The sequence below is a fragment of the Bactrocera neohumeralis genome, chromosome 6, assembly GCF_024586455.1.
Source record: "Bactrocera neohumeralis isolate Rockhampton chromosome 6, APGP_CSIRO_Bneo_wtdbg2-racon-allhic-juicebox.fasta_v2, whole genome shotgun sequence".
In the NCBI taxonomy this organism is placed as follows: domain Eukaryota; kingdom Metazoa; phylum Arthropoda; class Insecta; order Diptera; family Tephritidae; genus Bactrocera; species Bactrocera neohumeralis.
This window is the reverse complement of record NC_065923.1, coordinates 76,496,257-76,515,206: the sequence shown is the minus strand read 5'-3', so window position 1 is coordinate 76,515,206 and position 18,950 is coordinate 76,496,257. Positions and strand designations below refer to the sequence as shown.

The window sequence follows — 18,950 nt, the reverse complement described above, 5'->3', positions numbered from 1 at the left end:
CTAGAATACAAGATTCCTTACAAGCACTTGGTTTTGAACGTTCGGCTTATATGTACGACAGCTATATGATATAGTGATTCGATCTGAACAATTTCTTCCAGGATTGCAACGCTACCTTTGTCAATAATCCTTGTTAATTTTTATGCAGATATCTCGTCAAATACAAGAGTTTGCCAAACAACGACTAGAATTTGATCGCTCAGTTTGTATGGTAGCTATACGCTGTGGTCGACCGATAGCAGTGATTCCGACAAATGCACAGCTTCTTGGAAAGAAAAAAAACGAAAACGAAATTTCAGATCGATATTTCAAAAACTGAGGGACTACTTCGCATATATTGACCGACCCGGCACCGTTCCCAGCAACTCGGACTGACGATAACCGACTATTTAATGCCTGAAATTGAAGCTCATGGCTCGGTGACATTTGGTTTTAACATGCAGACTGTTCTTTGTGAAACCAAATAAAAAAAACTCCTTTAGTTAGACATCAGCTACGGGAAAAGCGCCCTGAATCTATCAGAAATCTGCCTAAATGCTTTATTCTTATTCCTCGAATGTCCTACTTCACCCGGATGTCCATATGTAGATACATAAAATCCGAGGAGCCTTTGCCTCGATCTGACAATACATTGGAGAAGGAAATATTGTGTTGATAAAATCTTATCTTCTTCCTATTCTTCTTAACGCATGAATACCAAACGGACAGTGTACAGTTAGAACTTCTACAACCATTGTAAGGTTAACCTTGCTGAGAACGAAGAGTTCACTAGACTTCTTACGCTTTACTCTGGGCCAGAAGAACATTGCGGCTGCACAGCTGCTAGTGATTGATCAACGCTTGTTGAGCTGGTCTGAAGCGCAAGAAGCCAACGAAGCTCCAACCCGGTCCCATTCCACAGTTAATTGAACTGAAGTGGGACAAGCTCATTAACTTTGCAGTTTCTTGCAATACCGCTGTGATCAGGCACCCAAATTAGTCCAATTATGTAATAACTCGATGCTAGTGATTAGGAGTCTAGACTCGCCAATTTTGGTTACGAATGTGATCTTTTCCATAACCATCAACCATACAAAAATTACGCAGAGCATTATAGGCTTAACTATGGTTTCATAGAACAAAAGAACTATCATTGTTGAGAGTCCCCGCCTTTTACCTATGGCTATTCTGCAGCAGTGCCGGGAAACCGATGCCTTCCTTGCTCTTTTCTGTGTGTTGGGTTTCCAAGAGAGTTTCCTGTATAGGATGGACCGAAGGGACTTAACTCTGTCAGCAGATCAGTGAGAAAAGGGACTTAACTACCACTGTTGGAATTACCCGTCGTTTATCTATCGCTCCTCAGCAGCAGTACCTGGCAACTAATGTGTTCGTTGCTCCTTCCTGTATGTTGGGTTTCCATGAGAGTTTCCTATCGGGGACAGACCCCAGGCGTTTAACTCTGTCAGCAGATCAGAGAGAAAAGCGACGACTCATACGAAAAAATTATGTCACGTTTTAGGTCTTATATGGTATAGAAAAATATGGTTTTACTTAAAAGATGTGGTCCGAAAGAGTATATATGTATACTTTCCAAACAAATATTTTTAATTATTATTTTTTACTCTCATATTTTTAAGCCTTAGCTACTAAAGTTCGCAACTTTAAACTGCCTGAGCTTGGTTGGATATCAGACAGTTACGCACACGAAAAGTAAAATTATCTCACAAACTCATAAGCTGATAATATACCGTTATTGTCGATTTGAACAATTTCAGCAAACATCATTATCTCCCAGCTTTAGGTAATGTTTACTCCCACCATAAAGTGCACTCACACACTTATTTGCAGCTGCCACAGCTGTTGAAAAGTATCATAAATAAACCACTTAACCGTTAAAAGTTGAGATTTAAAATTAAAAGCATTGAAAAACATAATATTATTGTTCTGCAAACTAGAAGACCTTACACACACACAAACACTAACGCAGTCGAAGACACAAATGTAGTTGGTTAATGTCCGAAGATAAAACTCAGCAACTGTAAGTAGAGTAGGTGGCAGCAGACGCGGTGAGTTGAGGATGAGCTGATGGACATATTTACGTGCGTTCACATGCCTGTGTGTGTGTATGTGTGGAGCAAAGTAAAGTATCAATAATGACGTTGACCAGAGGAAATTGCTCACAAGTGTACACACTAACCAATTCTTCCCACCAGCCGGCAACAGGAACCGTAAGCCAATGAAATAGAACTTTGCAACAACCAGGACACCGACTGGTGGATCGGTTGACCGCAGCCAAGCAAAGGACAACTATGACAGGCAACAGCAAAGTTAATTTCCCGCAATAACACTCAATGCAATTTCTTGTGTCATCAAATAAATTTCTTACTGCTGTCACTGCTGTTGCCACACGCAAGCGCGCTGACGACTTGGCTGCTGATAACGATGCTACTTGAGCGAGCGATGTCCCAGCGTGTTGACTTAGCGCTTATGAAGGCTATGTGTACATACGTATAGCCGTAGGTATCTTGTGTGTGTGTGTGAACATGTGGTGTTATAAACAGCTGATTCCCATTGTTGTTGGGCGCCTTAGCGCACATTTGAGTAAATAATGCCAATAATCGTAAAAATTTGTGGAATGGCATATTGAATGCTGCAGTGTTGACAGCCATACATACTGCATGACTCCAGCTTAGCCGGGCACTCATGACCACGACAAATATATAAAATGCAGCTGGCCATAAAAAATGGTGAGTATGGAGCAGAAATTAGAAATTAGTAGGAGCGCAATAAAAAATGAGGTACAATTGTGAGAAAGTGAAGACTTTTAAGCAGAAATAAAACAAAAGTATATAAATTTGGCATAACACCAGGAGATGGTGAAACCGATTCCCCAATCGATGACGATAGAGCGGACGTTCCATTGCCCAACCATGAAGAAGTTCGAATAGCAATTACCCATCTGAAAACAAAAAAGTTGCAGAGGCCGATGGATTGCCGGCCGAGCTATTCAAATACGGCGTTGAAGAACTGATAAGGAGTATGGTCGGACGAAAGCATGTCCGACGTTTGGAATTTGAGTGTTCTTTGTCCAATCCTCAAAACGGGAGACCCCACGATCTGCGCCATCTACCGTGCGACAAGCCTCCGAGACATGCCTTAGAAGGTTCTATCGAGCGTACTATGTGAAAGATTAAAGCCCACCGTCAACAAATTGATTGGACCTTATGTGTAGCTTAAAGCCTTTAAAATGAAGAACTAACCAGATATTTACGATGTGTCAAATCTTGGAAAAGATGCGTGGAAAAAGGATTGATAGATTCCGCCTCATCGCCGATTTTAAAGTTTCTTTTGACAGCACGAAAAAAAGCTGGTTTTATGCCGCTATTTAGGAATTAGTTATACCCGCAGAACTAAAATGGCTGCGTAAGCTGACTTTGAGCAATACCAAAAGCTCCGCCAGGATCAGGGATGACCTTTCCAAGCCGTTCGATACCAAACGAGTTTTCAGACAAGGCGACTCCCGTTCGTGCTACTTCTTCAATCTACTCTTGAAGAAAATAATTTGAGCTGCATAACTAAATAGAGAAGGTACTTATAGAAAATGGTTCTATAAGAGTGTAAAGCTGCCTCGCAGTTAGTTCTGCTTTCTCCAGAATAGATAAGGAAGCGAACGAAATGAGTTTGGTAGTGAACGAAAGCAAGACGAAATATCTCCTGTCCTCGGACATACAATCTTCGCACTCGCGACTAGGCTCCCATGTTGACAGCCATAACTTCGAAGTCGTAGATAATTCCGTCTGTCTTGGAGCCAGCATTAACACCAAAAACCCTTGCCAACAAGTCCTATTTCGGACTGAGTAGGCAACTGAGAAGTAAAGTCCTGTCTCGACGAACAAATACCAAATTCTACAAGTCACTCATCATCCCCGTCCTGCAGTTCTATGGTGCAGAGACATGGACGGTGATAACAGCTGATCAGTCGGCGTTACGAGTTTTCGAGAGAAAGGTTCTGCGGATTTATGTATGAAATATATGACGACATTGACATAGTTCAGCGAATTAAGAGACAGCGGCTACGCTGGCTAGGTTATGTCGTGCGAGTGGATGAAAACACTCCAGCCTTTGAGAGTATTCGACGCAATACCCGCCGGAGGATGGTTCTATCCATATGTTTATTATTGCTGGCAGTTACTGCAGCAGTTAGTCTCTCCCTTGAGAGGTTTGGTTCTCAATTAAGTAAAGCCACTTTGTATGCAATAAGAGGATTTTTACAGAGACTCGAACCCAGGCGATTTGTTTTCTTCTCTCCTATTCGTTAAATCGCAGCCTCAGGCAAATATGCTGAATATTTCATTTCGACAAAAGTCATGCCATTATTATATGCAACAAAAAATTATAATTTTAGACTTCTCATTTTCCCTATGCCTGTCACATTGCCGCCCCAGCTTTCTTTTGCATACAAGCGCAAATAAGGCAGAGCGCTGCATTCTCTGAATTTCTAGTACAAATTCAGATTATTCAATGTTTTTTCTCCAGCTCTTTTGACATACTTTAATGTGTCTGCTTTTGTTGCTGTTGTTGCGCCAACAGCTGCGGCGATAATCAGCCTCATTTTTGTGCCCTCTAACAGCCACATAATCACACACACACACCAAGGCAGCCCACTTCATTCACATCCAGGCTGGCCGCGCCGGAGGGCTTCTTGCTATTGTTGTCGCTCTCAAAGCCAAACAACCAAAGAGACATGCAAATTGTCCAAACTATCTGTGCACTACTTCATGCTGTCTTGCAGCGTCTTTTATTTCACTTCCAAAGGCAGCCAGGAATTTCTCATTCGCACATTCCAACACTTCCATTAACCGCGCGCTTTGACGCTGCACTTGCCGCTCAGCTCGCTCGCACGCTTGCTCACCAACCAACCTGTGGCATCTGTAGGTGCTGTGACCGCGACAAATAAAATTCAATAAAATTGCAAATCCAGTTAGGTGCCTCAGCCATAGTTCCTTCAGCTTGCTGCTTGCCGCTGCACTTTCCTTTTAAGCCTGCCACTGCTGCGGGCGCTCGCGCCTTATCGCCGGCGTCCGGAGGTGACAAGTGGCAAAATATGGCTGACAATCAGTCACATTAAGGACAATGAGAAAGCGCACATAAATGTACGAGTACCTTTGTGTCTACCAATATATGTACATTTGCTACGATTGTGTATGTGTATGTATGTGTATGAAGCCCCACAAAGGCTCAAGCCAGGAAATGCCAGTGAAATAATTCAGAAAATTTTCGAAAACAGAATGATGAAGTAAGTCAGGGATCTCGTGGAAATCATTGTTGCCACAGCTGGCTCAGCTCGACAATGTCGACGGAAGACAAACTGGCTGGCAGTTGAACACAGCAGCGGCAGGCGGGGGTGTGGTGTGGTCGTGTAAGCGAGGAGCAAAGGATATTCAGCTGCCGTACTGATTGCTGTCATTTTGACGCAATAAAAGCACTTCGTGTGAAGTGAAAAATGCAACTGAATAGCTGATGATGATGATGATGATGGCGGCAAGGACGAGCATAACAATGCATTGAACCAATACGACTGCAACGGCAGGGATTGTGAAGTACGAAGGCAGTGTAAATACTACGAAGCAAAGGTGGGCCAAGCACAAGTATTCAATCTCTTAATGATTTGAGTTGAGGGTGAGCGTATTTACCGAAGAAGCTATGTTGGTAAAGTTTAATGAGTTTTTAAATTACGGTAAATGTTGCTCGGCGACGCTCTGCTGCTGCTGACTATTTATTAATCTGTTGATGCGAACTTGCAAACAAACAAGGATGATGCCACGACATTTACAACAGCTTTATGCTACGTCGGTTAAGGAAGTCAAAGATCGTTAACGATGCCTTGAAGCGTAGACCATTTATAACAACCAATAAAGATATATGTATTTACGTAAGCGTGTATGTGGGATTGCGGTCAGCAGTGGGGCTCAAAGGAAAAGTTGAGATTTTAATTGAAATTGAAATGTAAGGTTACCAGTAGTGAGAAGATTTACATGCAGAACCTTCGGACTTAGCGCGATAGGAAGGGCTTCCTTCGGTGGATAAATTAGACCACCTCACCTTTTATCGGGGAGAGAAGGCTTCAAGACACCGCTACACGTTAAAAGAGGGTGAATGGTAGCGGGGCACGCGATCAACCAGCGGAACTTTCAACATCTATGCGGACGGATCAAAAAGAGATAATCTTGTGGGCGCTGGGATTTATTGATCGGATGTGGAACCCGCCGATCCAGCAACCTGTCGGAATACTGCAGTATCTGTCAGGCTGAAGTCTATGTGGACAGGAAAGCTGCTGAGCTAGCTGGCAATGCAGGAAAAGACGTCAAGAATGACAATATATTCGTCGATAGCTCTGCGGCAATAAAAGCAATAATCTCACAACGCATTGCGTCAGAGAATATTATTAGAAGTAGCAGCTGCATATCTACTGGGTTCCAGACCACAAATACGTTCAGGGAAACGAAATAACTGATAAGATTGCCAAAAGTGCTATTCGCTTGACTACCGAACAAGTCCTGGAAATACGCAAGTTGTTAGAGCGATACACAACAAAGCTTCCGAAAGGGCTGATAAACGAATCACAGTGCAGGAACGCCAAGCTCATGTACAAGGGAGCGGAAGGAGAATACGCAAATTTTCTACTCACACGGTCTCGAAAGAACTGCATGACAGTTGTTAGCCCAGTCACAGGTCACAACTTACTGGCATCATATGCGAGCCTTATAGGCATTAGTAATGACATGTAGAAAGTTCAGGAAATTAGGCATGAGAAAGACGTTGGAACACCACCTTTGGTCTTATCTAGAACACGGTTTACATATCTATGAACTCGCAGTTCGTCAAAAGCGTTGACGTTCTGTATAACCTTAGGTGCTAGCGAAGCCACGAGATTCCTTTTTTAAAACACGGATCCAACGATTTAATCTCATAGGAGGAGATTGCTTTAAGTGCCGCTTGACTATCGCTAAGTATGGCTATACGTTCGTTGAGAGATGCGTTGGATGTTTATCTCTATGCACCGATTTATGGCAAAGTCTTCTGCATGAAAAATGTTCAGAATGCATTCCATAGGAATGGAGAGTTTGGTGTATGGTCCTGCGACTCCTGCATCGATTCGCTCGACGTTTTCGAGCCGTCAGTGTACTACTTGATTAGCTCGAGAGTGGAATCCTTCCATTCAGCCTTGCTGCCAAAGGTAACCTTGAACTTCTTGATGAAGTTAACATTTTTGGTTTTGTTGTCTCTTGGGAGAAGGGCCAATAGTATTGTACTAATTAAATCTTTCATCGTTACAGCTTCGATAAGTGGTGGAGCCCTACGTGCTGGCGTCGGACAAGTGCGCATTCTACCCGACATGAAGATATAAGCGAGTCGTTACAGCTTCGATAGCTGGAGCCCTACCGAATTCTTCGAAGCTTTTGGGGAATACTTTAACTCAAACTACACTGGACCGCCCTCTGGCGTTACAGAGGACCTCTAGGGCTATGTATGACGTGAAAGACAGCCAGTGTAATCTAATCTAACGTAACCTACATGCACTATTCCTACCGGATGCAACTTTATGAAATCGGCTTATAAAACTTTTGACTCAATGTTTGAAGCAATAAGCAATATACTATATATCTGAACTATGGATTAAATAAAAACCACAGTTGATTTTCGATTTTTTCGTTTATTTATGTTTTGTATATATAATTTTTTTGGTTGTATAACTTTCCTATAACATTTCTAACACTTCAATAAAACAAATAACGAGCTCACATTCCTACCACGACTGGTAATGTGAGGTTAAAGCGAATGGCGAATTGATCACTACGTAAGACTCGCCGAGTGGCGTACCAAGGGAGGCGCTGAAAAGTGGCGCCGGTTCCACCTGCACTAGACGTTCCGAACTGATCACCACCTTGCTGGGTGCAATAGCTGGCGCCGACGCCACAGCGGGTGCTGCCACAACCACTGTCGCGGCAGGCGCAGGCTTTGCCACCAAACGTTGTGTGCTCACTACTTGCTTAATGATCGCTTTCTGCTGGGGTGCGTTAACGATCTGCTTAATGATGGCTTTTTGTTGTGGCTTTTTCTGTTGCAGGCGTTGAGATTTCTGCACAAGTTGTAATTGAGCTGTTTGTTGCTTGGGACGCTGTTGGAAACGCGAGGGACGCGCCACGGTCAGACGTGCGAACTCTTCGGCTTCAGGATTGGGCGCAAACTCTGCTGGTGCATCTACTACGGGCAAGGGATCTGTTGCGGGCAATGGCGGTCCGTAGGTAGGGTCAGGTGGACCGTAAACCAACTCGGGTTCCACTTCTTCCTCCGCTTGGAAGGGATTTTCCGGCTTCAATTCATCGGCTGAGGGGTAGGGTGCAAGCTCTGGCTGTTCTGGTGCTGACGGCACCGACTCCTGACGTGCGAAAAACGGTCTGCGTTGCTGTAGACGGCTATTGCGTTGGCGGAAGCGTGGTGGCTCTGCATGCGCAAAGGCCACAGCCAAAACTAGTAATAAAATGGCGGTCTTGTGGAACATCTTCATCGAAATATTTTAGTTGCGGAAAGTGTATGCAAAACTTTGTCGTTTGAAATGTTGAAAGAGTTGAGTGCTGTTGCTCTTGTTGCTGCTGTTGCCTGTTGATGTCTGATTTATGCTGCGTCCGACGACAACGTTTTATACTATCCAAAACTTTTTCACCACGCACTTCAAAATGAGTATGTTTTTAAGCTAATTTAAGCTGACATTCGCACTATTTTTCGTTTGACACTTTGCAATTTTGCACGTTCAGTCCTATACGAGATTATTATTAAATATAATTAGTCACCTGTTTTTTTGTTTAACTTTTTATTAAACAGCGCTTGCATATAAATGAGCTCGGATATTCCCTTTGGGCTGTCAATCGTAAAGCTAACTCATCGAACTAGACTTTGCTGCTTGTTGAGCTTCACTGTTTGAGTCCCGCAAAACCGTTTGAGGGTTGCCTTGCCATAATAAATGTTTGTAGGGTCAATGTGTTCCAAGTTTGGGTACACATTTTTTTATATAAATATTTCGGTGGAATAATATATTTGACAATGTAGTTTTTTATGAATGTACATATGAAATCTGGAGAAGCTATTTCTAGCTTTAATATTTTATTTCAGCATAAAGTAGATGAACTCCAAAAAGGGAGGAGATAATATCAGATGTGTTGTTCTTGTCAAAGTTATTTTTTCATGTGCAAGACGGCAAAGTGGGAGTCATAGAGCTTACCTACTTGTACAACTTCAATATGTTATGGCTCTTAACCGTAAATTTAGATTTATGCTTTGTAAAGTGCAGAGAAAACAAGTTATAACACCCTTCACAAATACAAAAGATTCCCTACAGATTGATTCAATTCTGTTTATATGGCAGCGATATGCTGTAGTGGTCCGATCTCAACAATTTTTTCGGAGGTTGTATTGTTGCTTTGGGAACATGTTTAATTTCGGGACGATTCTTTGTCAAACACAAAAGTTCTCATACAAAAACTGGATTTTGATCAGTCAGTTTGCTTAGCAGCGATATGCTGTAGTGGTCCGACATACGCGATTTCTTCAGAAGTTGTACCGCCGTTTTGTTCAATATTCCCAATAGTCCTAACGGTCAGGTGACTTACGAGTACATCCAGTACGTTAGACTTGTTGATTCTGTCTGAGTCTGGGTTTTCTGCTTATGGTGCATGAGCCTCTCAATGCATTTTTGCATTAGAGGCACCTATCTGACAAATCGGGCTATTTTTGTGGGGCGTGTGTCCAGGACTGAGTGCATGTAATTGCAGAATTCTCGATGGAATCGGACATTAAGGATCTGGGTGGCATGAGGATTAGCTGGACTGATGGGCATTTAGATGTTAGCGGGGTGTGATCTCCACTAGTCGGAATGCCGAACAGTTAAGGTCGTTTGCACGTGAATTGTTTAAGCGGCAAAGGCGTTTAACTGGGAATTAAGGCTAGCTTTTTGTGTGAATGGTGTGTGCTTGTAATGTGCGTATGGTCACCAGTCCAGAGTAGTATGGAAGCTCAACTGGTAGTAGCTTCGGCTACGAGGTCCGACCGGAGACTTAATTATGGTACCACGGGGAGCAGGAGCCCTTTGAGTTCGCTCCAACCTACTCATGCGGACTGGCCCCTCGGGAAGTATCGTGGTGGTTGTGGTTAAAACCCGAATGCGGGAAGAACTGACGCTTTGTTAGTTGAATGAAGGCAACTCTGCAACCGGGTGCCGGACCCAATTGAACGTTGAGGACGGATAGATGGACAAACAGACGAACATGGATGTTTATATATATATTTTATAGGGTTTTCACCATTTCCTTCTGGGTGGTACAAATCTCTTGACTCTATTGAGGGTATTTTTTGAAGCTAATGATCGCAAAAGCTCATTTTTTGTGTTAAAAGTCTTACATCACCTGCTTAAGTTCGGTTCATAACATTTCCCTGCTTCATAATTTTATATGGTTAAATGCTAAGTTTCTGCTGCAGCCACATTTGGCGCCCGATTAGCCATTGGCCCTTGGCATAGCAGTCAAACGAGCGGAACAACCTCAACGTTATTGTCACGTAAAGCCAGTGAGCAGACAAGCGATTGATGCGTCGTCACACAACTATTGGAAGCGCGCTCACCTACAACGACGACTAGGTATACGCTACAACAACAGCAACAACGATTACACCGGCCGACGTCAGTAAGATTGGCCGTGTTGCACCAAATTTGGCAGGAGGCCTAGTAGTTGTGCGTGTAATTGAGCGTAACCGTAACTTTAGAATCGTTTTAATGAATACTGTCTATAAAGACACAGAATTTGTGCCAAAGTATAAAAGCACAGTAGTGCTGAGGTTAAGATAGCATTCTTGCGAACAACAACAGCACGGCAGCAGCGACAACATCAGGCCAAAGGAATATTTAACCAACTTAGCGACAACTACACGCCAAAATGCACAAGTACACCGCACTCTTGACGCTACTTTTCGCCGCCACCTTGGCTGTGGTGCACGCCGAGCCACCACGTTTTCGTGCAGCACTCAGACGCGCTCCGGGTCGTTTCCTTGCGCGCCAACAGGCGGCGATCGCCGATAACGCGGACGATGTGCCACCCGTTGTAGCGGCTGATCAGCCTGCGCCATATCCACCAGCCGGAGTTACACCATCCATTCCTTTCGATTTGCCGACAGAGACAGAGGCTCCACTGCCCGACGAAGTCTACGGCCCACCAGAGGAGGAGGAACCCACACCCGATCCAACCTATGGGCCACCAGAGGAGACTACCACACTACCGACACCCGCTGATAACGCTGAGGGCGTTATTGCATCCGAAAACCTGATTCAACCACGCCGTAAACCCGTTTTGGCGAAACAACGCGCCCGTGGTGTTGTGCGCTCGCAGCCGCTGATACTACAAGCTGTGCCTGCTGCACCGGGAGTTGTAGAGCTCGTGCGCGCTGAGCCCGGTGTTGTTTACCTTTTGAAGTAAATGGATGAGTTATGGCGTAGTGAAGCAGCGAAATTTGAAGGTATAGGACAGTGTATTAATCAATTCATGTTTGTTTTGTTTGTTGTTAGGCTGTAATCGATTATAAAAGCGATACTAATAAATATTTTTCAACGATAATAAGCTCAACTTTTCTTTTATTATGCTTGCTTGCTACATTAGTTGGAGTCTTTGTTATGCTTGCTAGTAATTTCGCCTTCACTTTTCCAAGGTAATATTTTGATTTGTTTGACTTCTCCTGCTGTCGATGCATAAACTTGCCATAAATGTGATAAATACTTAATTCGATTATGAAGTGAAATCGAACGTGAAAGGTACCGTTGAATTCCCTTGTGGAAACTTGCTCTGCAACTGCCTGAAGAAGCTCAAGCTTTGTTAGTTTGTGAGTTTATGCACGAACTTGTACTTTCCCTTGAACTTGAAAATCAGCTAACCTTGGCACTACTTCGCAAACTTTTCAGAAATCAAAACATGTATGTATGTGTGTGTGTATGTACATATAGTATATTTTGCTTATGCCTGGTTGTGTATTTGTGTTGTTTGCCCACATCAAACTATTAGTTGTAGTTAAAATATTCGTTGCACGTACAACGGTACCGGCGACTGTAAACGCATTCGCTTTTACAAAGGCAGTGCAAGATATAAAAATAACAACACTCGAGAAACTACTTGTATTAATTTATGCATGTGTGGAGAGGTCCAGTAAAAAATTCAAGAGAATTAGAAAAAATATTTTTTAATAATTTTTTAGCCAATTTTGGGTGCATTCGTCTGAGGGAACTTGAACGTCCCACTCTTATGTTGTTGTAGCGGCATAAAACATTCCTGAAGCAATTTCGAGGAATGATGCCGAGTTGACAGTCCTTGGCCGGATAAAAATCCGACTCTGTTTCGATTACTTAGACTCGACTGTTGTGGTAACTGTCCGACTCTAATCGGCATCTGCGATGCACTGCCGACTACACCAACAATAGCACTTAATTACATTTTACAAATAGCATCTGTGGCTATGGCCGGCAGGTGCATTGCTGTAAAGATACTAAGCTGTTAAGACACAGGGAAGCTGGTTACATGAAGAGCACCAAGCAGGGTCACACTGAAATTCTCTTCTTCTTCAACTGCATAGCTGAAAACTTGGACCGCAGCGACGCAGAAGGTACTCCAGGTGACTTTTTCTTTTCTCACATATCGACCAGGGTTATGTGGATTGGAAGGAGTCTCTGGAGAAGAGGCGCAGTCAACTTTTGCGCGGATGAGTCGAAGCTAGAAAGGTTGAAGCGGGATTTTTCTGTAAGGAGCTCTCTGTCAGGCTTAAATTTAGGCTACCGGACTATTGTAGTGTGTTCCTCAGACAGAAGTAGTTGAGATTAAGTCAGCAATAGAGTGCTTCGAAGTGAAGCTTCTTTTAGGGAGGTGAGAAGTCACAGCAGAGCGGCATTATCAGAGTTAAGCGCTCAAAGTTAGTCAAGGAGTGTCTAGCAAAGCTAGCAAGCTACTTCCTCATTGGACTCGTTTAGGGGCCTGATCACAGCGGATTCACTAGAAAGTGCAAAGCCGTTAAGCTAGCAACAATGGACACTCAAAGTGGGTACAAGTTGGATCACCGTTGTCATCCTTCGTTCTAGCACTAGATATATGAACATCATAAGTGCTCAGCAGAGGTCGGTCGAGAATCAACCTCTGTGCGACTGAAAGATCCTTCTGGTCTAGACTAGAAGCTAATGATTCTATTAACCTACTAGTCCTTATCAAGATTAATCTTGCCACAATCGTTAAATATATTATCGAACATTAATGAATCGCCTAATAATCCAGTCTGACACCGACTGTAAAAGTTGTATGGTGGATATATATCCAGGCATGCTTTTACAAGACTGAGGTTGAACCAGATCGACAGTCATTCCTTCGACGAACGTGGTACATAACTGAAACTGACATACATAACCGAAACGACGGCTCAAAGCGCTTCGTCGATTCATGAGAATCTTTATAAACAATTTTAAAAAAGTTCTAGGAACCCAACCGACTGGCGTTATAAACTGTTCCTGTTAGGAACGATCAATTAACCTAATCTTAGGATGCGCATGAAATATAATTTCACAGACAATCTTTAAAAAGTAGAAACCATCGACAGTGAATATGAAATAGCTTTATTGAAACGGCAGAAATACGAAATCACAACCAGAATTGCCCTCGTTAGAAGAAGAACGAAGTATTATTGCCTCAAACGGAGTTATTTGGGAGTTCTAATCTCTAGATTTGGACTCTAGCTATTCTTTTCAGCAAAAAGACGTCAAACGAAAACCCCGTCGCGTCTTAAATATCTAGGAGCTTCGCAGTTCGAGGGACTGTATTTCATCCAGAATTAGGTATCAAGTATCTAATAAACTTCGCAAAAAGGGTTGACGTTCGACGTAAACTTCAGCTCGCTTCAGCTGATATTACTAAAGACAAGTTGGTCGATGTATGAATAATAGTCGACTGGTATTACCTAACCTAACCTAACCAGAGAGGAAGCAACATTGACTAAAGGAAATCTGAACGGACGTTGACGGTCCAAGTACGAAAAGAAAGTATGGGAGAGCTTCCGCGCAGAACCCTTCGAGAGCGACGTGGCTGCGAACAAGCTCCCACGCCCTATTTTATTGGTACATAAATACGACTAAAACCTAAAATCTGGCAATGAATTTCGAAAACGATTGTGAAGCTCTGCACTCAAATAAAGGAACATAAAACCCAATTGTACATTGACACCTTCAAAACTTTATAGCGCCATATAGCAAGCGTTTAAATGCGCGCATGCAAACTCGCTTAACTAAAATGCTACTTAAATAGTCTGTGCTGTATACAGACGCACGATATCAGAAATCCATAAACCTTGCTGCTCACATTCGTACGCCAATGCGCTTGTCATAATTGAGTCAATATTATTTAGTAGGGGTTTTATGATATTTTTATTGCCGCAAGCACTAAAATTTCAGAAACCAAATGCACCCAAACAGTCAGACAAGCCCGTCAAAAACTTTGCTATTTGGTTGTCTATAATTTCGACTTCCACGCCGCCGCCGCTGATGGACAGGCGCACCAATTTTGTTTATTGTATGACATTCATCTGACATTCGTTTGACATATGTAGACAAGCGAATGGGCAATTTAGCGACGTGGCTGCGAACAATAATCAGCGAGCTACTATTTTGAGCGAAACAACAACAAACTAACAACAATAATAATGGGAATGAGAAGAAGAAGCGTTGCGTACTTGACTTGGAACTACGGCAACACTAGTATGTGTGACCATGATTATGCTGACCACAACAATAGTCACAACAATATTTGACAGGAAAAGCAATAGAAAATCGAAAAACAAGCTGGGAGAATTGAAATTAGTATGCAGCATTGGGTGCGCTAAGCGTCAGCTTGACTAATGCCTATAGTAGGAAGGTAAAGAATTTTGGCAGCCGAAACTTGGTTAGGCGTTAACCGACTTTTATACCCTGCACAGGGTTTATTAAGTTTGCCAAAAGCTTTGATAAGTGATCAGCATGGAGACCTGAGTCGATTTAGACTTGACGGGCTGTTTGTCCGTTTCTGTATACGCAATTTAGTCCCTCAGTTCTTGAGATATCGATCAAAAATTTTGCAAATATCCCGTACTTATTAAGCAGCTACTAATTTGTCAAAACCGTCTATATCGGATAGCTATATTATATAGTCACCATGCAAACTGACCGATCAAACTCAAGTCCTTGTAAAGAAAACTTTTTTGTTTGCAGAGATACCCTGCTGAAATTTGGCATGGATATTTGTCCAAAGCAAGGCTAAAATATCTGGTGAAAAGTTTTCACATCAGACTACTCTAGCATATACATAGCTGCCATACAAACTGACCGATCAGAATCATGTACTTGCAAGGAAAACTTTTTTATTTGGAGAGATATCCTCCTGAAATTTGGCATGGATATTTGTTTAAAGCAAGACTAAATTATCTGGTGAAAATTTTTTAGATCAGAACATTCTAGCATATAGCTGCCATACAAACTGACCGAAAAAAATCAAGAAAAAAGTTCTTTTTATAGCACCTCATGCTATAAAAATGCAACCGTGAAGGGTATTATTTTACGTATATTTCCTTTTTTCCTGTTTTAATTGGAAATCAGAAATGTCGGAAACATTTAGTCATTGGCAGAATGCCGAAAATACTTCGAGCGATTTTTTCAAATAATTCTGAATTAGTTGTGAACTTAGCGTGAAAGCTTGAAAGTCTGACGCAGCAGCAGTGGCTGTGTTATAATTTCTCGTACTCTTTCGTCTTTTCATTTTATGTAAAATGAAATACATCACTTTGACATTGCTGTTATTGCTGCTGCTGGCGCACAGCTACGGCAGTCCAGTGGCACAACACATGCGCTCAAATGCCAAAGCTTTGCGGAATGCACATACAGCGCGTCAGTTGGCGCCGTATCCAGCGGCAGGCTACAGTCCGAAGGTGCCCTTTAAACTACCAACCGACCAGGTAGCCGACGAGCCTGCAGAAGAGGTGACAACCGTGACGGCCACACAGCTGGAGACGAACGATGCCGCAGAAACTGACGCAGAAGCGGCTGAAGATTTGGCCGAAGATGTGGATCCGATCGCGGCCGATGCAGCCGAGGATGACACTGAACCCTTACCGGAACCGGAGGCGCGCGTGAACACCAAAGACGACGAAGAGCAGGATGAGAACGCAGACGTAATACCAGAAAGCCCTGCTGGTCCTACACCGAGCAAACGCTATTGGTTCTTTCGAAAGTGAGTGAGAGTGCGAAGCAGTTTGGCAAATGTTATCAAATATAAACAATAAATATTTTTTCTTTTGCTTCAAACTAATTTATTTTGATAAATAAAACAATGTCGTATAGCTGAGTGAGTGACTTTTCTGGCAGTACAATGTTTGCATGTCTGAATGCAAGCTACCGAACTCACAGTGGACGGCTGCGTTGCGACAGGCAGGCGAAAAACTTGCAATAACGGTATTTGCACAAGGCAAACAACAAGCAAACTAGCAAACTTTGCGCAAACATTTTCTTTATTTGCATCTTTATGCATGCACGCACACACACACACATATGCAAAAGCATATTTACGCACACATGCTTGTGTAACAGCAAAATTTTTAAAGCTGCATAGACATATTTGCGGATTTGTATGCGTAATTACCGTTTCAACCGCAAAAATATTTACTCAGCGTCGGTAAACAATAAATTTATGCTTTTGTTTGTTTATTTGTGTGTGTGTGTTGCAGCACTGCAAATCTTTGCAAACACATAGAGAGCCGCTTGCCTACGCAATTAAGCCTGGATAAATATGGGCGGTCATTTGTGTGTGTGTGCGCATTCAATTATTTAGTCTGTGGTGAACACACAAAAACTCTGCCGGTTTTTTTGCCAATAGTTTGAGGAAATTGAGACTCAAAGATCATATTTGTTTTCTAATCTCCCGCAATGTGTTCACTTGAAAAACGCCCAGCAGGTGGTGCGCACATTTAAAATAACACATGATTATTTAACAGTAAAAAAAAAAACAACAACAAAAAACGTGTTGTAATATAATAACCTTCACACATACAAAAGATGTCTTATGTTGAACGTTTAGTTTGTATGGCAGCTATAGGCTATAGTAATCCGATATCGGTTCGGACAAATTCGCAGCTCCTTGGAAAGAGAAGTACATTTGTAAAATTTCAGATCGATATCTCAAAAACTGAGCGACTAATTCGTGTATATATAGACAGACGGATAGACGGACGCGAGCTCGACTCAGGAATTTTTTTATTATTTAGGCCATTCCGAAAAATGAGCAACTCCTTGGAAAGAGAAGTACGTATGTAAAATTTCAGATCGATATCTCAAAAACTGAAGGACTAATTCGTGTTAATACAGACAGACGGTAAGATGGACGCAGACTCGACTCAGGTAGTTTTTTTTTATTTAGCTCGTAAGGGGGACCTAAAATGCCTTCGCACTATGTAAAGACCTAGGCAGGTCAGTTTTTGCTCTCCTTGCATTCAGGGATGTTTACGATTTTGTATCCAGCATTAAGCATTGGCACGAATTCTCCGTGACCTGAGAGGGCCTAAAATGCCTTCGCACCATATAGAGATGATTAACTTACGTGAGTGGTTGACCCACTAAACCACTTCCCCTTTCTATCATGCATTTGTCCTTTACCGCGGGACCCCTGTCACGTTATTTCAGGACCAGGTTTCTTAGATGGACTTATTGCAGTTCATTTTTGCTTTCCCTACGTCCAGGCATGCCTACAATTCTGTATCCAGCATTAAGCTATTTGATTCCTCAAGGGATGGCCACGATTATGTATGCAGCATTAAGCCATTTAGTTCATCTTATATTGACAAGAACTCTCCGGAACCTAAGAGTCGGCGTTCATGGAGCTTTTTTAGTGCGTGGCACATATCCACATGCGAGGCAATTCGCTGCCAGTTTTAGGCGCTGGTTAACATAATTTTTTCTACTATATTTTTCGTAATGAGTAATGAGTTTTTCAAGCTTATTTTCTAATGTATCGTCATCCCTTAAAAGAGTTATAGTTTGCGTAGCCTAGTGGTTCGCTTCAGGATTTTCTGTGTTTCCCATGTTGTAATTACAGGTATTACAGAGTTGTATTCTGACCTTTGCGAGTAGATCTATTGGAATAACGCCACTTATCAGCGCTTCTGCGGATTTGGTTACTGTGCGGTACGCCGAGGCGACTCTCAGAGCTGCTGTCCTCTGCACTTTAGCAAGTACTTTCGGTCTATGTTTTTTGTATAATGTATCGGATGGATCCATGCGCTGCTCTAGAGATGATTTCCTTTCTTTGAGGACCGTCACTTGTATCATAGAGAATCATGGAAAGACTTAGACCTGAACAACGTTTACAAATCGTTGAACTCTTTATATTACAAAAATCCACGTTATGCAAAGAATGTGGTTTGCGGGTTTCGCCCAACTTATGGTATACGTAATCGGCCTTCTGAGCGTACGATTCGCAACACCATCACCCATCTTGAGTCCCAGCATACACTATTGGGTAATATTCCACCGAATAAACCAAGGCCAGCACGCAGTGAAGAAAATATAGCTGGCTTACCTGAGCGTGTACACGAAGACCGCGGAGAGTCGATTCGGCGTCATTCGCAGCAACTCGGACTGACGTATGGAAAGGTTTGGCGCATTTTATGTCGAGATCTTAAACTGAAAGCGTACAAAATACAGCTTGTGCAAAAACTGAAACCCTGTTCAGGGTATAATAACAAAATCAAAGCATATGTTGCAGCAAAAAAACATGCAACGCATTGAATTTTATTCAATTTTCTATGCGACAAAGCAATTCGCTGTGAAAATACCTACACAAGTGGGTAATAATATTTTCAACGTACACATACTTACATAT

General features: G+C 42.5%; 2 protein-coding genes across 2 annotated transcripts; one reads left to right on the top strand and one right to left on the bottom strand.

Annotated features, from left to right (window-relative positions):
- Nucleotides 1-7,764: 7,764 nt before the first annotated feature.
- Nucleotides 7,765-8,622, bottom strand: LOC126761421 (uncharacterized). Its single transcript, XM_050477558.1, has one exon. It carries the CDS (start codon nt 8,546-8,548, stop codon nt 7,787-7,789), a length of 762 nt encoding a protein of 253 aa, XP_050333515.1. The 5' UTR covers nt 8,549-8,622; the 3' UTR covers nt 7,765-7,786.
- A 2,323-nt stretch (nt 8,623-10,945) lies between these two features.
- LOC126761429 (translation initiation factor IF-2-like) lies at nt 10,946-11,501 on the top strand. The gene has a single exon (XM_050477568.1). It carries the CDS (start codon nt 10,965-10,967, stop codon nt 11,499-11,501), a length of 537 nt encoding a protein of 178 aa, XP_050333525.1. The 5' UTR covers nt 10,946-10,964.
- Nucleotides 11,502-18,950: the final 7,449 nt, after the last annotated feature.

Coding starts and splice junctions, on each gene's coding strand:
- LOC126761421 (XM_050477558.1), bottom strand. CDS start 8,548: ATGAAGATGTTCCACAAGACCGCCATTTTATTACTAGTTTTGGCTGTG.
- LOC126761429 (XM_050477568.1), top strand. CDS start 10,965: ATGCACAAGTACACCGCACTCTTGACGCTACTTTTCGCCGCCACCTTG.